The 18615-nt window shown below is 45.4% G+C and overlaps 1 protein-coding gene across 2 annotated transcripts in view; it reads right to left on the bottom strand.

Annotated features, from left to right (window-relative positions):
• Nucleotides 1-18102, bottom strand: part of SREBF2 (sterol regulatory element binding transcription factor 2) — a 37968-nt gene extending 19866 nt beyond the window's left edge. The window contains exons 1-8 of one of the 2 annotated variants that reach the window (XM_038419989.2): nucleotides 17917-18102; nucleotides 12138-12521; nucleotides 10815-10996; nucleotides 6364-6504; nucleotides 4903-5124; nucleotides 3383-3497; nucleotides 3011-3192; nucleotides 1922-2114 (exon numbers count right to left, since the gene is read on the bottom strand). In XM_038419989.2, the coding sequence (XP_038275917.1) occupies nucleotides 1922-2114; nucleotides 3011-3192; nucleotides 3383-3497; nucleotides 4903-5124; nucleotides 6364-6504; nucleotides 10815-10996; nucleotides 12138-12521; nucleotides 17917-17998 (1501 nt within the window). In that variant the 5' untranslated portion in view covers nucleotides 17999-18102. Of the gene's footprint in view, nucleotides 1-1921; nucleotides 2115-3010; nucleotides 3193-3382; nucleotides 3498-4902; nucleotides 5125-6357; nucleotides 6505-10814; nucleotides 10997-12137; nucleotides 12522-17916 lie in introns of both variants that reach the window. The other variant, XM_038419901.2, reaches the window with a different exon arrangement.
• Nucleotides 18103-18615: the final 513 nt, after the last annotated feature.

Below are 18615 nucleotides of genomic sequence, written 5' to 3'. Positions count from 1 at the left end.
AATCACTTGAGTCATTTGAAACTGACTTTGAAAAAGCCCTGGGGAATCTGCTGTTGGAAACAGCCAAGCCTTGATTTCAGCAAGGGTGGTGCTGGGAGAAAAGATGCGACTTAATTGGGCTCTTCCATCTCTAATTTCTTTGATTCTAAGAAAGATATTTTAATCCCTATTACTGCTGGGTAGTACTGGCAAGAAGCTAAAAACAAGAACTAGAAAAAAGCAACAGGACCTACTAAACCTGGGACAGAGCACCTGTCCCAGAACGAAAGGGCACTATTCTAATATGTTCCATATAGGTTCCTATACCACACTCACCACCAGGGTATCCGAGCACCATCCACAGTGAGTCATTCACTTGAAAAACGTTAAAAAAACCAAACAGCGTGTACAAGTTAAACAAGATTGTTCATCAAGTGACAGGACTGTTCCCACACATAGAATCATAGAATCATAGAATATCAGGGTTGGAAGGGACCCCAGAAGGTCATCTAGTCCAACCCCCTGCTCAAAGCAGGACCAAGTCCCAGTTAAATCATCCTAGCCAGGGCTTTGTCAAGCCTGACCTTAAAAACCTCTAAGGAAGGAGATTCTACCACCTCCCTAGGTAACGCATTCCAGTGTTTCACCACCCTCTTAGTGAAAAAGTTTTTCCTAATATCCAATCTAAACCTCCCCCATTGCAACTTGAGACCATTACTCCTCGTTCTGTCATCTGCTACCATTGAGAACAGTCTAGAGCCATCCTCTTTGAAACCCCCTTTCAGGTAGTTGAAAGCAGCTATCAAATCCCCCCTCATTCTTCTCTTCTGCAGACTAAACAATCCCAGCTCCCTCAGCCTCTCCTCATAAGTCATGTGCTCTAGACCCCTAATCATTTTTGTTGCCCTTCGCTGTACTCTTTCCAATTTATCCACATCCTTCTTGTAGTGTGGGGCCCAAAACTGGACACAGTACTCCAGATGAGGCCTCACCAGTGTCGAATAGAGGGGAACGATCACGTCCCTCGATCTGCTCGCTATGCCCCTACTTATACATCCCAAAATGCCATTGGCCTTCTTGGCAACAAGGGCACACTGCTGACTCATATCCAGCTTCTCGTCCACTGTCACCCCTAGGTCCTTTTCCGCAGAACTGCTGCCGAGCCATTCGGTCCCTAGTCTGTAGCGGTGCATTGGATTCTTCCATCCTAAGTGCAGGACCCTGCACTTATCCTTATTGAACCTCATTAGATTTCTTTTGGCCCAATCTTCCAATTTGTCTAGGTCCTTCTGTATCCTATCCCTGCCCTCCAGCGTATCTACCACTCCTCCCAGTTTAGTATCATCCGCAAATTTGCTGAGAGTGCAATCCACGCCATCCTCCAGATCATTTATGAAGATATTGAACAAAACGGGCCCCAGGACCGACCCCTGGGGCACTCCACTTGACACCGGCTGCCAACTAGACATGGAGCCATTGATCACTACCCGTTGAGCCCGACAATCTAGCCAGCTTTCTACCCACCTTATAGTGCATTCATCCAGCCCATACTTCCTTAACTTGCTGACAAGAATGCTGTGGGAGACCGTGTCAAAAGCTTTGCTAAAGTCAAGAAACATCAAAGTAGCAGCATTTTTAGATAGAGAGTTCCACACTGTAAACTCTTAAATAAGTGTCTTAAACTGACAGTTTGGTATACATGCTGCTCTGAGAGACATTCTACACACCCATAACACAACAAGGTAGTCAGCAGGGATACAGGAAGAAAGCAAGCAGGCACACCTCTATCCCCTAAGGAAGTCCCCTGACACTAACAGAAAGTCGGTTTCTAGGGTGCAGCTACCATGCTAGCTGAGCTTTAGCTCACGAAAGCTTATGCTCAAATAAATTTGTAAGCCTCTAAGGTGCCACAAGTACTCCTTTTCTGTTTTCAAATGGTTACCTGACTCGAAGGCCAGCACATTTCTTCCAGAGCCATGGTGTACAGGGCTGTCTGATTCAGGCATCCCTCGGCCCTCCAGGAGGGATGTCAGAGGGTTGAAGGAGAGGCAGAGGAATGTGAGAGCACAGAGAAGTATTCGAGAGCGATCCACCATACCAAGGGCCACAGGAGGAGAGTCGGGTTCATCTTTAACCTTCACAAAGGGCAGGGATGGAGAGGAAGAGCAAGAAGAGAAATAACTTTAAACACACTGTAAAACAGCATGTGTGTGCGTGCGCGTGCACACACATGCATGTGGGGGAGAACATGAGTTTCAACATCTTTGACTAATGTCACCAAGAACTCTGGGGCAGCCTTTCCAGGCTCAGTAAGAGGGGCCCCCAATCATTTCAGTTTCTTTGATTCCTTATTTTAGGCCAGCATAAAGCTTCCATCAAAGCCACATGCAGCCACCTTGCCCTCCTGCAGATCCTGCATAAGACTCATCTTGGTTGTGATGCCTACAAAATCCTTTTATCTGATAATAACTAGGCAGGTGGTGAGTTAATATTGCAACTACTCATGGGCTTATTGCCTGTAGAAGTTAGGCGCACAGCTAGTTTGTGTAAATACATGCTGTTACTATTAACCCATCCTCCATTCCTTCATCTCCTATTTCATCTGTGTCATGTGTCTTATCTTCAAGATTAAAAGCTCTTTGAGGCAGGGTCTTTTACTACATATATATCTGTACAGAGCTTAGCATGATGCAGCCTGGCTTGGTTGGAGCCTGTATGTGCCACTGTAATACAAATAAACAAGAGCGAACATATGGCTCTCCCCCTGAAGTAGAGTCCTTTTAGTTGAGAGTCATGTCTCATCCAAAAAGAATATCTTGCACCCTTTACAACAATCTGCTTTTCCTCCCACACCATTCCTTGCCCTACAGATCCTCTCCATTCCCTGCAGCCCTACCCTTCAGAGCTCTGTCAGCGCTGCTCCTGAATGACAAGCAGCTGGCACTGTTGAGACTCTCAAGGATCTAAAGTCCTGGCCATGACGTACCATTGGAGAGGCTACCTGCCTTGCTCTCCTGTTAACTACCATTACCTTTGCATCATCCAGGAGTGGGCTTCCTGGCTCAGAGTCAATGGAATAGGGGGAGAAGCCCTCCTGAGACCCTGAGTCAGAGGCCGGGGGAGACATCAAGAGAACATTTTGGTTGAAGTCATCCATCTTCAGGTCCACATCGTTGTCCACGAGACTGCTCAGGTCAATGCCCTTCAGCAGCTCTGCAAAGATCAGAGATTCCACTTACTACACACCTCTCGACCACGCTTTGTGCCATGCCCACCCTGCTCAGAGATATGGGCCAACACTGATCTGATTTCACATGTAATCTTTCATCATTTGTGCAAATGGGCAGGGGGAAGCACATGCTCCTGCTTCCTGGCCCGCTCCTGCCTGACTCTGACAACTTACTGTTTTTCTGGTTAGCCAGCTTCAGAACCATGTTCTCCTGTCTCAGCTTATGGTTGACCTGCTGTAGGTATTTAATGTAATCAATGGCCTTCCTCAGTACTCCAGATTTGTGCATCTGCATGGAAGCAACACATACAGAAAGCAGTTTATAAGAGCAATTACATAACCAGAGGTCCATCTGCCCTAAGCAGTGCCATCCTCTTCACCATGTGATATACAGAGAGAGTGTCGAAAAATGACCATCCAGTAGCACCAACACAGCCACTGAAAATGTCAGCGCTGAAGTCAGGAAAGATTACACTTTGAAAGATGCAGAGTGGCTTGCTATCTAGAGTGGGAGTTAGTGTGTCTGGGAACCATAGGGGTGAACTAACATTTATTGGAAACAAACATTAAAAACAGTTTAAGAACCCCAGAGTAACAGAATTCAAGTCTAGCCTTAACCACAAAAGATACAAGTGCATAGCTAGAAAGTAAAGGGGCTCTTTTCAGGAGGAGCATGCTCTTATGGGTTAACGCTAGGACCATCTCTCACTCTTCGATTGGCTCACTAGGAGATCCTGAGCCAGTTCCATAACTTCTACATGCCTCAGACCCCCTAACCCACCTTCATCTGCAGAGTGAAAATATTTGACTCCTTATGGGACACTGCTAGGTTTAGCTTGTAAAGCACATGGAGCTGCTCAGACACAAACAGCTATGGAAGCACTGTGCATCACCTGGATTTTCAAAACTCAAGTTTCCCATTTCCCCAAGCAATTGCTGATGACCTCACTAATACCAGAAGAAATGTTAAGAATTGCAGCTCCCTGATCTGCAAGAGTGATGTCAGCAAATAGTGCGAATGAAAGGGCACGACCCTGAACTCAGGTCTTGAATGGTGCCAAAGCCTTTCACAGTGCACATTTTTGCATTTGAACCACTAGTAGTTCTCACAAACCAAAGCAACAAGGAATCAAATTGACCAGTTCCATGTAAAAAAATTGTTTTATATTGCTACAGATTTCATTCCAAAGCTCTTTTGAGACATTTTATAGGATTCATCTACCCATCAGGGAAATGCAGCCACTTCCAGGAAGCTACTTAACAGCACAGTACAGTTAAGAAAGGAAACAAAGAATATCCTATTGAAACTACTGGGAAAAGGTGTAACAATGTAGTTAGCCAGGTTGGAATTTGGCCAGAGAGTTATTTAACACAGTTAACTCTTACAAAGGGCCCAGGGGATCTTTAACCACCAAGACAGGTTAGGTTATGTGTTTTGTTACCTCAGTTTCCAGCAACAGTGCCCCTAGCATCACCATGGAATACTTAGCCAGTAGTATTCTTATTCATGGGTTTTCCTTGACAGTCTATATCACAATAAAATTAAAATTATTAAAACCAACTATTATTAATAGCTTGCACCAGCTAAGGTCTCACCAGCGAAGCAGTCAAGCAGGATTCTTCTTATCTAACATCTGGAGGTGAGAGGGCTGCAGATCACACAAGCTTAAGGACAGCAACTTTCATCTCTTTACCTTGGCATCTGTTCCCATAACCAGGTCCTTCAGCTCAATGATCTTGTCATTTATAGATGACCGGTAGCGCTTCTCAATGATGTTATGGGTCGTCCTCCTCTCTCCTTCTTTGGGCGGTTCCAGCTGCTTGACCCCACCAGGCACCTGTTTGATGGGCATCTTTTCCTGTCCCATCATCATGGGCATCGTGGTCAAAATGGTCCCATTGCTGCCAACCAAAGTCTAAAAAGGCAGCGAACAAACAAACAGCCCAGTTACAGACGATATATGTGCCTCATTAGAAAAACGAGTCTGAAAAAAGGGTTACAAAGACCAAGGAAATACACCCCCCTCACCTCAGTACACACCCCATCCCCAAGTCGAGGATAAGACACATTAGTAGAGCAATGCCATTGGCCATGCCAATATTTGTATGGAGAGAAAGTACTTCATTCTCCAGGACTGCTGACCTAAGTCTTTTCACCAGTGTTGAGTCACTTTCATTTGAAGATGTGAAAAACAAACCCAGGATCCTGCTGGATCCCAGAATCCTTTGTACTAACTAATGGATCTCCAAAGCTACCTTCATACAATGAGAAATAAAGCTCTTTGAGAATCCCTTTGTGGAAGAAAAGTGAAAAAAACATACAATTCCACCAGCTAACAAGTATCGCCCAAGGCTTCTATTTTACTATCCCTTCAAATCCTTGTGCTGCTTGGCCAGATGGTCTTTTTCAAGCTAGGATAGCAACTCCTTTTTTAAAAAGGAGCCAATATTTTGACAATTCTGTTTAAAGTTTGCTCACAACTACTCATTAAACCCAGCTACCATGTCAGAACCAGCCAATGGTTAATCTAGGCTTGTAAATTTGTCTCCAACTGTGGGTGCTTTGCGAGAAAAAGAAACCCTCTCATCATGAACCAGTCTATGCAATACTAGAACCTTTCCAGGAAAAAGAAGATTTTCTTGGAGTCAGTGATCTTTTTATGCCATGAAGCATGCCTTACAGTTCCTGCAATCGCTATTACAGTTAAGTGTCTCTGAGCATACTGTTCACAGAGACATCTGTTTTTGAAATTTACCATGCCATTTGCCTCAATAATATCCAGTAGTAGCAAGTTTCAGAGTGTTCATTAATGTTTCTTTGAGCTATTTTAAGTTTGCTGCCTTGTAATTATGAGTGCTCTCCTGTTCCACTGAGCTTTAAAATGGCAGTAGATTATTTGGTCATGTTCCTCTCCAGCTAATGCATGAAAAAGGTAAACAGGAGTCTACCCTTGGTCTTTGCTCCCTGGTCAGCAGACACTGCCAAAAATGCACAAACCGCATATGTAGCCTTGGTGGAAGAGAGAGGCTATTTCTCATCTTGGGCATGACCAGGTAACACTCCAACTCCCTCCCATTGTCACTCATGGAGAGCACTAACACACACATAACAAAAGAGAGAGGCAACAACTTAGAGGAAAGGTTCATACCGGTACCTGCAGTGCCGTTGTCTGAATAGGGGTGGTCAGTGTAGTGAGGGTCGGATTATGAACTGCAGCCATAACCGGATTGCCATCTGCCTTCAAAGTTGTCAAGACAAGAGAATCTGTCTTTATGATCTGAGGCTGGACCAGGACCTAGGGGTTACAGAATATGGGAACACAGCAGGTGAGCATCAGGAAATACATCTCCATCTCCAGTAACCACAAACCTGTCACATAACAGACCTATCTGACTGCATGAAGAGTTGGTAGGTTGCAAAAGCCCGGGGTCTGTAAACCCCATTTCCCTCACCCCACACCACCAAGACTTTCTCCAAACATCAGAAGTCAACAAACTCCACAATGAGACACCGGTACACAAACCTGGAAGATGGGAAAGGGAGGAACAAGACGGCCACTGGTTTTCAAGTCATGACAATTTCTATGGGGAAATTAACATGCAAAAATAGAAGGGTGGGCCTAAGTCTCCTCTCTGCAGTGGTTGCACCTATAACTGGCTGCCCTGAAAACATACCCGATTTTACTGGGGGGAGCAGTCAGTACCTAGACAGGGCTAGACAGCCTCTGGCAGCCACCTGGTTTGAACACATCATTTCTGGTGATATTACAGACCACCAAGTCAGGAGGATGTGGTGGTGGTGAACAAACAAATATCCAAAACACAAGCCTGATAGTAATGGAGGTCTTTTCCAACAGATGTCTGAGTAGTTAAAGTAATACAGCAACACACAAAATCTCTAGTAAGTTCCTGGAATATACTGGGGATAACTTTTTATTTCAGAAAGTGGAGGACATAAGAGGCCATTTTAGATTTGATTCTCATCAACAGGGAGGGTTTCATTGTGGAGTTAAAGGTGGAAGGTAATTTGGGTGAAAAGTGATCATGAAATGAGAGACTGATGAGTCTAAGAAAAGGAAGGAATGAGAGCAGCAGAACAAGGACAATGGACTTGAAAGAAGCAGATTTTAAACAAACTCAGAACTGGTAGGTAAGGTTCCATGGGAAGTCAATCTAAAGGATAAAGGAGTTCAAGTGATATGGCAGTTTCTCAAGGAGAGAACGTTAAAGTCACAACTGAAAACTATCCCAATGCAAAGGACAGATAGGAAGAAAAGCAAGAGAGGCCAATACAGCCCACCAGGACCTCTAACTACCTGAAAAATCAAAAAGGAATCCTGAAAAAAAAAAAAAAAGGTGGAAACGTGGACAAATTGCTAAGGAAGAGTACAACAAAGAAAGCACAGGCACGTAAAGACAAAGTCAGAACAGTCAAGGCACAGAATAAATTCCACTAGCAAGAACATAAAAGGCAGTAAGAAAAGGTTCTTCAGACACAGCAGGAGCAAGAGACAGACAAAGAAAAATGTAGGTCCTCTCTTAGCAGGGAAGGAGAGCTAATAAGTGGGGACATCAAGAAAGCCGAGAAGTTTAATGCCTATTTTGCTCCAGTCTTCACTAAAAAGTTAATGGCGACCAGATACTCAACATAATATTGACAACAAGGGGGAAGGAATGCAAGCCAAAATAGGGAAAGAACAGGTTCAAGAATATTTAGATAAGTTAGAGGTATTCAAGTCAGCAGGGCCTGATGAAATTCACTCTAAGGTCCTTAAGGAACTAGTTGAATCAATTTCTGAACAGTTGCCAGTCATATGCACCAAGAATTCTTGGAGCATGAGCGAGATCCCAGTGGATTGGAGAAGGGCAAACAGTACCTATCTTTACAAAGGGGAACAAAGAGGTCTTGGGGAATTATAGACCAGTCAGCCTAACTGATACCTGGCAAGCCCCTCAGGAACCCCTGCCCCATCCAACCCCCCACTTTGTCCCCTGACCGCCCCTGGTCCCTCAGCCCCTGACTGCCCCCCGCTGCTCCATCCCACCTCCTCTCCTTCCTCACTACCCCCCCCCGGGACCCCTGTTCCCCGCCCTCTGACCGCCCCGACCCCTGTCCACACTCCCAGCTCCTGACTACCCCCCGAACTCCCCTGCCCTCTATCCAACCCTCCCCCCCTTGCCTCCTTACTGCACTGCCTGGAGCGCCAGTGACTGGTGGAGCAGCTGCACCAGGAACAGGCAGCCACGGAGCACAGAGCACCGGGTCAGGCCGGGCTCTGCAGCTGCACTGCTGCAGGAGCTCGCAGCCCCGCTGCCCAGAGCATTGCACTACTGGCACAGTGAGCTGAGGCTGCAGGGGAGGGGTCGGGGCAAGCCTCCCGGGCCAGGTAGGATGGTCCCGCAGGCCGGATGTGGCCCATGGGCTGTAGTTTGCCCACCTCTGATCTAAAGGAGAATGGCTTATACATATACCCAGCATGGAATTTGTGAAGAACCATGCCATTTGTCAAGAACATGCCAAACCAACCTAATTTCCTTCTTTGACAGGGTTACTGGACTAAGAGATAGGGGAAAGCTGTAGACGTGAAATAGCTTGATTTTAGTAAGGCATTTGACACAGTCCAACATTACATTCTCATGAGCAAACTAGGCAAAATTACTCTAATGTGGGTGCACAATTGGCTGCAAGACTATACTCAGAGAGTAGTTATCAACCATTTAGTGTCAAAATAAAGAGGTGTACTTAGTGGGATCCCACAGGGGTCAGTCCTGAGTCCAATACAACTTAATATTTTCATTAATGACTTGTTTAATGGTGTAGAAAGTACACTTATAAAATCTGCAGACACCAAGCTGGGAGTGGCTGCAAGCGCTTTTGGCATACAGGATTAGAATTCAAAACAACCTTGACAAATTAGAGAATTGTTTTGAAGTCAACAAGATGAAATTCAATAAAGACAAGTGCAAATTACTACACTGAGGAAGGAAAAATCAAATGCACAACTAGCTGAGCGATCGTATTTCTGACAAGGATCTGGATGGTATAATGGATCACAAATGGAAGAGGAGTCAACAATGTGGTGCAATTGTGAAAAAGTCTAATAGCATTCGGTAACTGTTCTGCTCTACTTGGCAGTGGTGAGGTCTCAGCTGGAGTACTGCATCCAGCTCTGGGTGCTATACTTTAAGAAAGATGCGGACAAAGTCCAGAGGAGAGCAACAAAAATGATAAAAGGCTTAGAAAACTTGACCTAAGTGGAAAGGTTCAAAAACTGGGCATGTTTAGTCTTGAGAAAAGATGACTGAGGAAATCCTGATAACAGCCTTCAAATAGGTTAAGGGCTGTTATAAAGAGGACGGTGGTCAATTGTTCTCCATGTCCTCTGAATGTAGGACAACAACAAGAGAGATTTACATTAGATATCCTTATAGTTAAAAAGTTTTTCTTAGTAATTAAGCTTTGTAATAGGCTTCCAAGGGAAGATTGTGGAATCCCCATCATTGGAGGTTTTTAAGAACACGTTATATAAACACCTGACCGGGATGGTCTAGGTGTACTTGGTCCTGCAGAGTGCTGAACTCAATGACGTCTCGAGGTCTCTTCTAGGATTCCATTATTCTCACCTATCGCCTGAAAATTAAAATCAGGTTTTAACCTCATTTGGCTGAAATAACCAGTTAACCCAAACTTCACTCAAATTGAAGCCAACAGTAAAGGGTGGTTACCCTTTATCCTAAATATTCTTCTTTGCTTTTCCATTTTTGCAGCTGTTTCACCATTCCTTATCCTGCGTGGGACAAGAAGTGGCATGATACAGTTTTGCTTAACCGCCGTAATCTCTTTCATACCCTACCGTATACCCTATGGTGAAGCACTTCACATAACAGCAAAGGGAGAAAAATCCCTTTACTCTTGTGGATATATTTTCAAAAGATTTGATAAGAGATGAAGCAGCAGAGAAATACAGGAAGATGTTCCATATGGCAGAAGTCCACAGTGGAAAAGGCTCTAATAGCTGCATCGGTGAAATTTTAACAGGAATAGAAGCAGCAGACGGGTTATTGGCAGCCTCACCAGAAGTAGGAAGAATTAGAAATCTACCATAAAAAGACTGCTAGCATGAGATTTCCAGTCTGTTTTGGCTGACCAAAGCAACTTAGACACACAGGATAACATAACTATGCAGCCAGATTTTTAGATGCTTAGTCAAACAGAACCTTGTGAAGTTTGCCCAGTGCTACATCTACTCGTGCTATGTGACAGGACAGATATTCCAAGTGGTATGTTCACAATAAGGAGCTCCTTTGTCTGAGTTAAATAAAGCAAGATGTTTTTGGAAGGCAGAAAGATTTGTTAGAATCACTTTCCACACCCAACAACTCAGGATCCCAGAGTAAGCCCAGCACCAATCAAGCAACTAAGTCTCAGCTAGCCCCACGCACCACACCCCATCCTTGGATCAGTCAAGCAACCAAGCCTGCTCCTGCAATATCCTCCTCGATGGATCCTGGGGATCCCTGAAGTTCTGCAAGTTGTGCCCTCCACACTGCATTTGCTGAGGGCACTAGACACTCCCTTCTTTGCATATTCCATATTTTTACTTACTGGAACTTGCTGGACCTGAGGAGCAGCTACTGTCTGGACTGTGGCAGGGGTTAGCGTTTGGATGGTGCCATTGGCAGCCTGCGTGAACACCCTCTGAGCCTGCACAGTCTGCACCTGCTGCTGGATGGTCACTGGCTGAACTTGGGAGGAGGTCACCAGACTCTGAACTTGAGGCTGAAGTACTGAAAAGGAGAAAAAGATGTAAGGGATAGCACAGCAGAGAGGCTCTCAGTCTGGAGGTTGTGACACCCAGGAAGACTGTAAACGGCCGAGTAGGTAACTCATGGCACCATCACTACCTTGTGAACTATCACACAATTCCCTTAATGGCACTGGACCTAGCACAAAAGAATCTGGGATGCAGTGGGGACCAGTTGGGAGCAGCTGAATGGCAAGAGCCTAGGAGGAAGAGATTGGGCACCCTTTTGTCTGCTGAACGCTTTAGTTATAACAGAGTCTTAGAGTTATAACAGAGTCTCTTGCCCGGCCTTCCCTTCAATGCAGCCATTAGTACTCCATGTGACTTATCCTTGCATCAACTCTTAGCGCCTGAAATGAGAACAGAATCCAGTGCCTATGCAATAGAGAACTATGATGACTGACCTTAATGAGCGCTCATTATTATTATTATTTTAGCCCCCCAGGGCAAGAGCTTTGTGTTCCGTGTTTGTCCAGCACCTAGCTCAGAGGGGTCCTGGTCCATGACTAGGGCTCCCAGGCACTAAGGTCAGATGTGTTCCAATTAAACCTTCTGGGAAGAGCCCCTACTCACCAAAAGTATTACTCTGAGTACCTGAACTCTCATACCACATGCCTTAGTCCCTTATTTTATTGCCCTGGATGCAGTCACAGAGGGAAGACAGCTCAACCTTCTAGTGGCAAAACATACTGCCATACGGGAGAGGATGAGAGTTCAGGTCCTGGGTTTGCTCCCACAGCTAGGAGCACTACAAAAGTAAACTATGACATAATTCCTAAAGCAGCAATTACAAAGCCCCCCCAAGAAGCCAATGCAAAGGATTGTAGGGCCACATTTGAGGTGAGCAAGTGGAGATGAGTCACAAGTAGATCATATGAAAAGAGATAGAAACCCATACACTAGAGTTTTCCTGTCTTGCCCATGGAATCTGAGTGAAAGTACACTTCATTTAGATTGAAACTCTTCATGCAATACAAGTGATTTCCCAAAGACCAGGTCATAAATTAGAATTACTGGGAAAACAGCATCCTCTAGAGCCATCATGCCTAAGTTTTCTTTGAAAGGTAGCTCTTTTTCAGGACTACAAAATAAAAAATACAGTGTTCTGAGCCCCCAGGCACTACCTTGAAAACTCGTGGCTGCATTCTGGTATATTAGCGGTTGCTGAATGAACCTGGTCTGGGGAGCAGAGCTGAAAGTTGGAGTAATCATCACAGTCTGCTGCTGGAGCTGGGGCTGGAGCTGGGGACGAGGCTGAAGAAGGGGTGCAGATCTCTGAGGGGCAGGTGCTGTTGCCTGGGGCACTTTGACTTGCACAGGCTGGAGCTGGGGAGAGGCAGCGGTGGATGGGAAGGACTGCAGCTGTGCTTGGCTGTATGAGCTCTGCAGTGGATGGTCCAAGGTTCCACCACTGCTACCTCCACCACTGCTCTGGAAGGTGCCACATAACTGCTCTGAAAACAGATCCGGAAACTCCCCGGCCTGGTTGCTGACGAATTGCAGCATCTCTGAAAAGAATAAGAAAACATTTTAAGTGCTATCCTCATACTGCTCCATTCCTCCACCCTCATTAGGTTAGGTTCAGAAGCTTATGTGAGCGTGGGAGGGAGGGGACAGAGGTTCAGGGTGATCCAGGACTGTAATAGGAGAGCCTACATGACACAAACACACAGGTAGTATTTGCAGACAGCAAGGGGCCACATCTAGAACAGTGGTGGGGAGGAGGTTGCTACAGTCAGGAGTGAGAGGCAGAAGAGCTGCATAAGAAAAGTCTGCAACAGCATCTACCCACGTGGAGTCTGACTGCAGCCTGTTCCGCAACTCCCACGCAAACAAGAATTAATAAAGCCATCTCCAAAATGAGCGCAGACACTACAAAAACCCACATTTTAACGCAGCAGCCTTCTGAGGCAATCAGATGTCATATAGGAACAAAACAATTGCAGAGCATCACCCAACAGTTACTCTCCCACCAAGCTTTTAGGGAAGCGTAAGGAAATAAATGGTAGTTGTCTCAATAAGCACCTCAGAATTGGGGAAATTTGGACAAGAATTTGGCTTAAGTTAAAGTTTAAACCTAAGGGAAAAAGACAAAAACCTAGTGGAACATCATCCTCCAGGGCTTTGGTGAGAGGAAGAAATGCCCACATATAGTTCTTAGATTTTTTTTTTTTTAAAAGGTGCTTATTTTAATAATAAACATGCCTCATGATCTCCTGCAATACATGTCCCTTCTAACCAGGCTAGAGTTCTACAGCAATCATTAATCTAATGCAAGCATTGATCCATTAACAATGGAAACAAAGAAAAAGACATTAGAAATGAAAGCATCGCTGCTCCCTAAAAGGATCTAACCTAGAGATCCTTACATTTTATCCTGCAGAGTGCAACAAGTCCATAAGGCTGCCTTGGTGGCTAGGTAGGGGTGTAGGGGAAACAAGAGCTCTTCATAAGATGTTGGCTCAGTTTGTACAGACACAGCAGAAGAGCTCTTAATACTCCGCATTTACATAGGACTTCACTCCTTCAAAATGCCACATACATATTAACTAATTAATTTTCAAAGCCTCCATGGCAGAAAAGCAAGTAAATATTATCCAGCACCTTTGCATCCTCTATGCCTTTTACCATATTAATCTGTCTCACTTCTACCCAATGGGCACATCAGTAAATTGATGGGATAAATCCCCAAGAATGAGGATAATCTATTTTAAAGAAAAAAAAACTGTCAAGTCTGGGAGGCCCAAATGGATTTTTCCCCCCCTCTCAGCCTAGTTATACATCAAAAATAAGTTGATGTTACTTTGGCTGCATGATGCCCAATAATTTACTTTCCATCTGCACATCAGCTATCTGAGGGAAACAGATACCAGATGGGGCAAAAGACTAATCTAATTGCGGTTTTGGCCACTGAATGAAGGACATACATTTTTATGCAGCATCCAATGAACCTGTCACAAAATACTATTGAAGCATGTAGGAAAATGTCAAGAAAATTTAACATTTGTAAATAAGGATAACATCTACATCGGTGCTAACGTGGATAAAATGACAAAAGATATTTATCCTCATAAGCTGTCAAACTGATCACCAGCTGGGGTCAGGAATAAAATACCCACCATGCTTATCACTGTAGTCTTACACAACAAGGCTTTTCAGTTTCCTCTGAAAAATCCATCAGCGGCTATTATTGGAGGCAGGTAACAGGTCTAAATTGGACAAGGTTTTGTTCTGGCATGGTAGTTCCTATTTAGGTGCTGATTTTCAACTATTTTATATTAAAGAGCATTTATTCACAGTTCTGAAGTTACTGATTTGGAATCTTAGGAGTTTTTTGTTTAAAAATATATTGCTTCATCAACAAGTCAAATCCCACTTTTATCAGTAACCAAGTGCTGTCTAACCTGAATTTGACCAAAAAGTCAAAAACAAAAAAACCCCAAAGGATGAATTTCAGGAAATTTGGTTGCATATGGAAAAAAACATTTTCCAAAAACTATATAGCTTTGCTAGCAGAAGTACAATAAGGAGAATAAAATACAAAGAATTGTAAGAAACACAAAGCCAGGTGAAAACTCTCCCTCCTAAAACCTATTTGCCAAAGCAAAGAAGGAGAGAGGAAACCTGCAAAATAACCACGCAAACTGCATAAGCCAGAAAATAAGATTTCAGGAATATGGAAGGCTGCCAACAGCTAGCAACTAAACGATGAACCTCTTATTTTGCAAAGATTATATATGCCCTTATGTGTTTGGAAGGAGTGAACCACTAAAGAGGAACAAGACAAGTTACTACAGAACACAGTTCTAGGCAACCCTGTACCAGTAAAATGTCAACAAAACGTTGTGACATTGAGTCCACCTATGACATTGAGTCCACCACAATCACATCAGTAAAGAAGCTGAGCTCTTTACCAATTAAACAAATGCAAAGAACTATTCCAACACTTGAATTATGTTTCTCTCTCCTCCTTGGATGGTGACCGGAATTTTGCTTTTTTATTTAAATAAATACAGGTTTATTTTTAAAAAATATATCAGTCAATTTCAAATTTAATTTTAAATAATCTATTCAAATCATTTCTATTAAATACAAAAAATTAACATTAAACATCACCTTTGCTGCCAAGTTTTAAAGAAAACCAAACCACTGAGCTGGTGGAAATCAGTGGCTAGGCACATAGAACCACAATTTGTTGAAGGAAGAAAGGCTCCTGGGCTTTCCTTCCCTCCCTGATAAGCCTCTCCTTTGCTTTGAACTGAACATAATCATGAGTGCAACCAGAACACTGACTGCAGACTGATTAGAATTTGCCTCTTGCCTCTATGTCCAAGCTGTAAGTTGCATCCCATGCCGCTCCTCAGGGAGAGCATATGTTATTTATACTCACATGGAGTAACTCAATCTTCAGTGTACATCATAACCACTAATTACTGTAATGAAACCTTACAACAATCTTGTAAAATAAGAATATGACCCCCATTTTACAGACTGGGAAGCAGAGAGAAACAACAACTGATTTGCCCAAGGCTACACTGCAAATCAGTTGCAGTTATTACTCAAGGACATCTGACTCAATCCTGTGTTGCACCCATTAGACACCCACTGCCTCAGCCATATCCACCCAAGGGCACAACTGGTGAGCAAAGCAAGAAAAGACAGTTAGCCAAATAGCAGGCCAGGTTGGCAAATCTCCACTGTCTTTTGCAGGTCAGTTTTCATTTTCAGCCCCTGGGGAATCAACAAGAGCTGTATGTCAAGCAGTAAGTAATTAGCTCTCATTTGTTGAAGCTAAGTTTTTGGTTGCCCCAGGTTGCTGGAAAGTAGATTCCCATCCTCTCTGGCACTGCCCCACCATCTGAGTTCTCTACAAAATGAAGAGTATAAACAGTAAAGAAGAGGTAGAAATGTTTAGAGTGATCCAAAGAGATGCAACAAGGAGCAACAAGATGAAACTGAACGAAGGGAAAACTTTTCTAACAGTACGGTACATGATCTGTAGAATAACCTCTCATAGCAATTAGTGGAAGCCAAATCACTTGAGTCGTTTGAAACTGACTTTGAAAAAGCCCTGGGGAATCTGCTGTTGGAAACAGCCAAGCCTTGATTTCAGCAAGGGTGGTGCTGGGAGAAAAGATGCGACTTAATTGGGCTCTTCCATCTCTAATTTCTTTGATTCTAAGAAAGATATTTTAATCCCTATTACTGCTGGGTAGTACTGGCAAGAAGCTAAAAACAAGAACTAGAAAAAAGCGACAGGACCTACCAGACCTGGGACAGAGCACCTGTCCCAGAACGAAAGGGCACTATTCTAATATGTTCCATATAGGTTCCTATACCACACTCACCACCAGGGTATCCGAGCACCATCCACAGTGAGTCATTCACTTGAAAAACATTAAACAAAAACAAACGAACAGCGTGTACAAGTTAAACAAGATTGTTCATCAAGTGACAGGACTGTTCCCACACATCAAAGTAGCAGCATTTTTAGATAGAGCGTTCCACACTGTGGACTCTTAAATAAGTGTCTTAAACTGACAGACTGGTATACATGCTGCTCTAGAGACATTCTACACACCCATAACACAACAAGGTAGTCAATAGGGATACAGGAAGAAAGCAAGCAGGCACACCTCTATCCCCTAAGGAAGTCCCCTGACACTAACAGAAAGCAAGTTTCTAGGGTGCAGCTACCATGCTAGCTGATCTGTAGCTCACAAAAGCTTATGCTCAAATAAATTTGTTAGTCTCCAAGGTGCCACAAGTACTCCTTTTCTTCAAGTCAGTACTATTTCACATGGAGGCACACAGGATGCTACAGGCACATCATGGGAAGACCAATGAACAGGACACACACGTTGCATGCCTGCCTAGGGTGGGATGGGGACAGTTTCACCACACATGACTCATATCTATAACAGGCCGATATTCCTAGGTGGGTACATAAATTTGTCTAGGCAGGCACATGTATCCAGGACTGCAGGGGTGGCCTCACAATGCACATCATACACATATCATAAGAGGAAGCGACGTATCTAAAGGAGCAAGTTTTATCACACACCCTGCAAGTCTACTGAATGATTTTGCCCCGCTAGATACTGTGCAGGTGATCACAGGCTTGCCACATATACGTCACACCTATGCTACACACCCCAGAGTGGATGGCCACAGAATGGCCACATGCGCCTTAGTGAACCCCACACATTTCATTCCCCTGCCAGCTACTCTATGGAGGAAGACTCAGGCTTAAGCAGCCGCACACATCACTCTCCCCATCAGAGAAAGGGAGGGGCCACAAGCTTGCCATACACCCACTACATACCTTAGAAGGGAGGGGGCAAAACTTGAAATCACACATGCTGAGGCCACCATCAGAAGCAACCACAGCCCAGTCACACATCAGCATCTCTCTCCACACACATGGTAGTGCCCCTTGGTGTACCCCCCAGTGAGGTGGGCAGAGCCTGGGCATATGTCAGGACCCCCCCATACACCAACCACCTAAGAGATGGCATGCTGGGTCAGACCAATGATCCATCTAGCCCAGTAGCCGGTCTTCTGACAGTGGCCGGTACCGGAGCACCGAGAGACACACACAGAACAAGGCAATTATGGAGCGATCAACCCCTGCAACCCAGTCCCAGCTTCTGGCAATCAGAGCTTTAGGGTCTCCGAGTGCACGGGGTCACATCCCTGCCTAATAGCCCTTGATGGACCTATCCTTTATGAACTTATCTAGCTCTTTTTTAACCCCCTTACACTTTTGGCCTGCACAACATCCCCTGGCAATGAGTTCCACGGGTGATTTATGCAGCGTGTGCACCACCTCCAGGCACACACCCTCCCCCCGAGGGGCGGGCACAGCCCGGGCTCCCTGCCCTGCGGACTCCTCGCTCTCACCGTCGATGTCTCCCAGCGTGAGCTCGTCCCCCAGCTCGGTCAGGGTCTCCATGGTTTCCATCCCCAGCTCGCGGGTCTCCATCCCGGCTCCGCACACGAGCCCACCCCCGCCCGGGCACCACCTCAGCCCAGGCTCCCGGCACCCACCGCCATCTTGGGCCAGCCCCGCCCCCACCTGCGTGCCAGGCGCCAGGGCCGCGCGCTTCCTCGGTTTGTTGTCAATGAGACCAGGTCTCCTCCAGCCAATCAGCGGGCGAGGCGGCTCGTGGTGTGATTGCACGTCAGCGATCAGCAGCTGCGATTAGCATACGGGCGCCGAGCCCTGCCTCCTTCCCAGGTGGAATATGCATGAGGGGGCGGGGACAGAACGCTGCTTAGTCATTAGTCCGAAGTAGGATTTAAAGAGGCAGGACGAATCTGGGACAAGGGCGAAGTGGCCTGGTGGGCAGCGGGTGTGGGGGAGGGATGGGGATGGAGGGCGGTGGGCGTGGGGAGGTGGGTAGCAGGTGTGGGGAGGGGGAGGTGGGTAGCGGGTGTGGGGAGGGAGGGGGGCAGCGGGCGTGGGGAGGGGGAGGTGAGTAGCGGGTGTGGTGACGAGGGTGGGGGGACAGCGGGCGTGGGGAGGGGGAGGTGGGTAGCAGGTGTGGTGACGAGGGTGGGGGGCAGCGGGTGTGGGAAGGGAGGGGGGCAGCGGGCGTG

Source organism: Dermochelys coriacea, chromosome 1 (assembly GCF_009764565.3).
Source record: "Dermochelys coriacea isolate rDerCor1 chromosome 1, rDerCor1.pri.v4, whole genome shotgun sequence".
In the NCBI taxonomy this organism is placed as follows: Eukaryota; Metazoa; Chordata; order Testudines; family Dermochelyidae; genus Dermochelys; species Dermochelys coriacea.
This window is presented reverse-complemented; position numbering and strand designations above follow the sequence as displayed.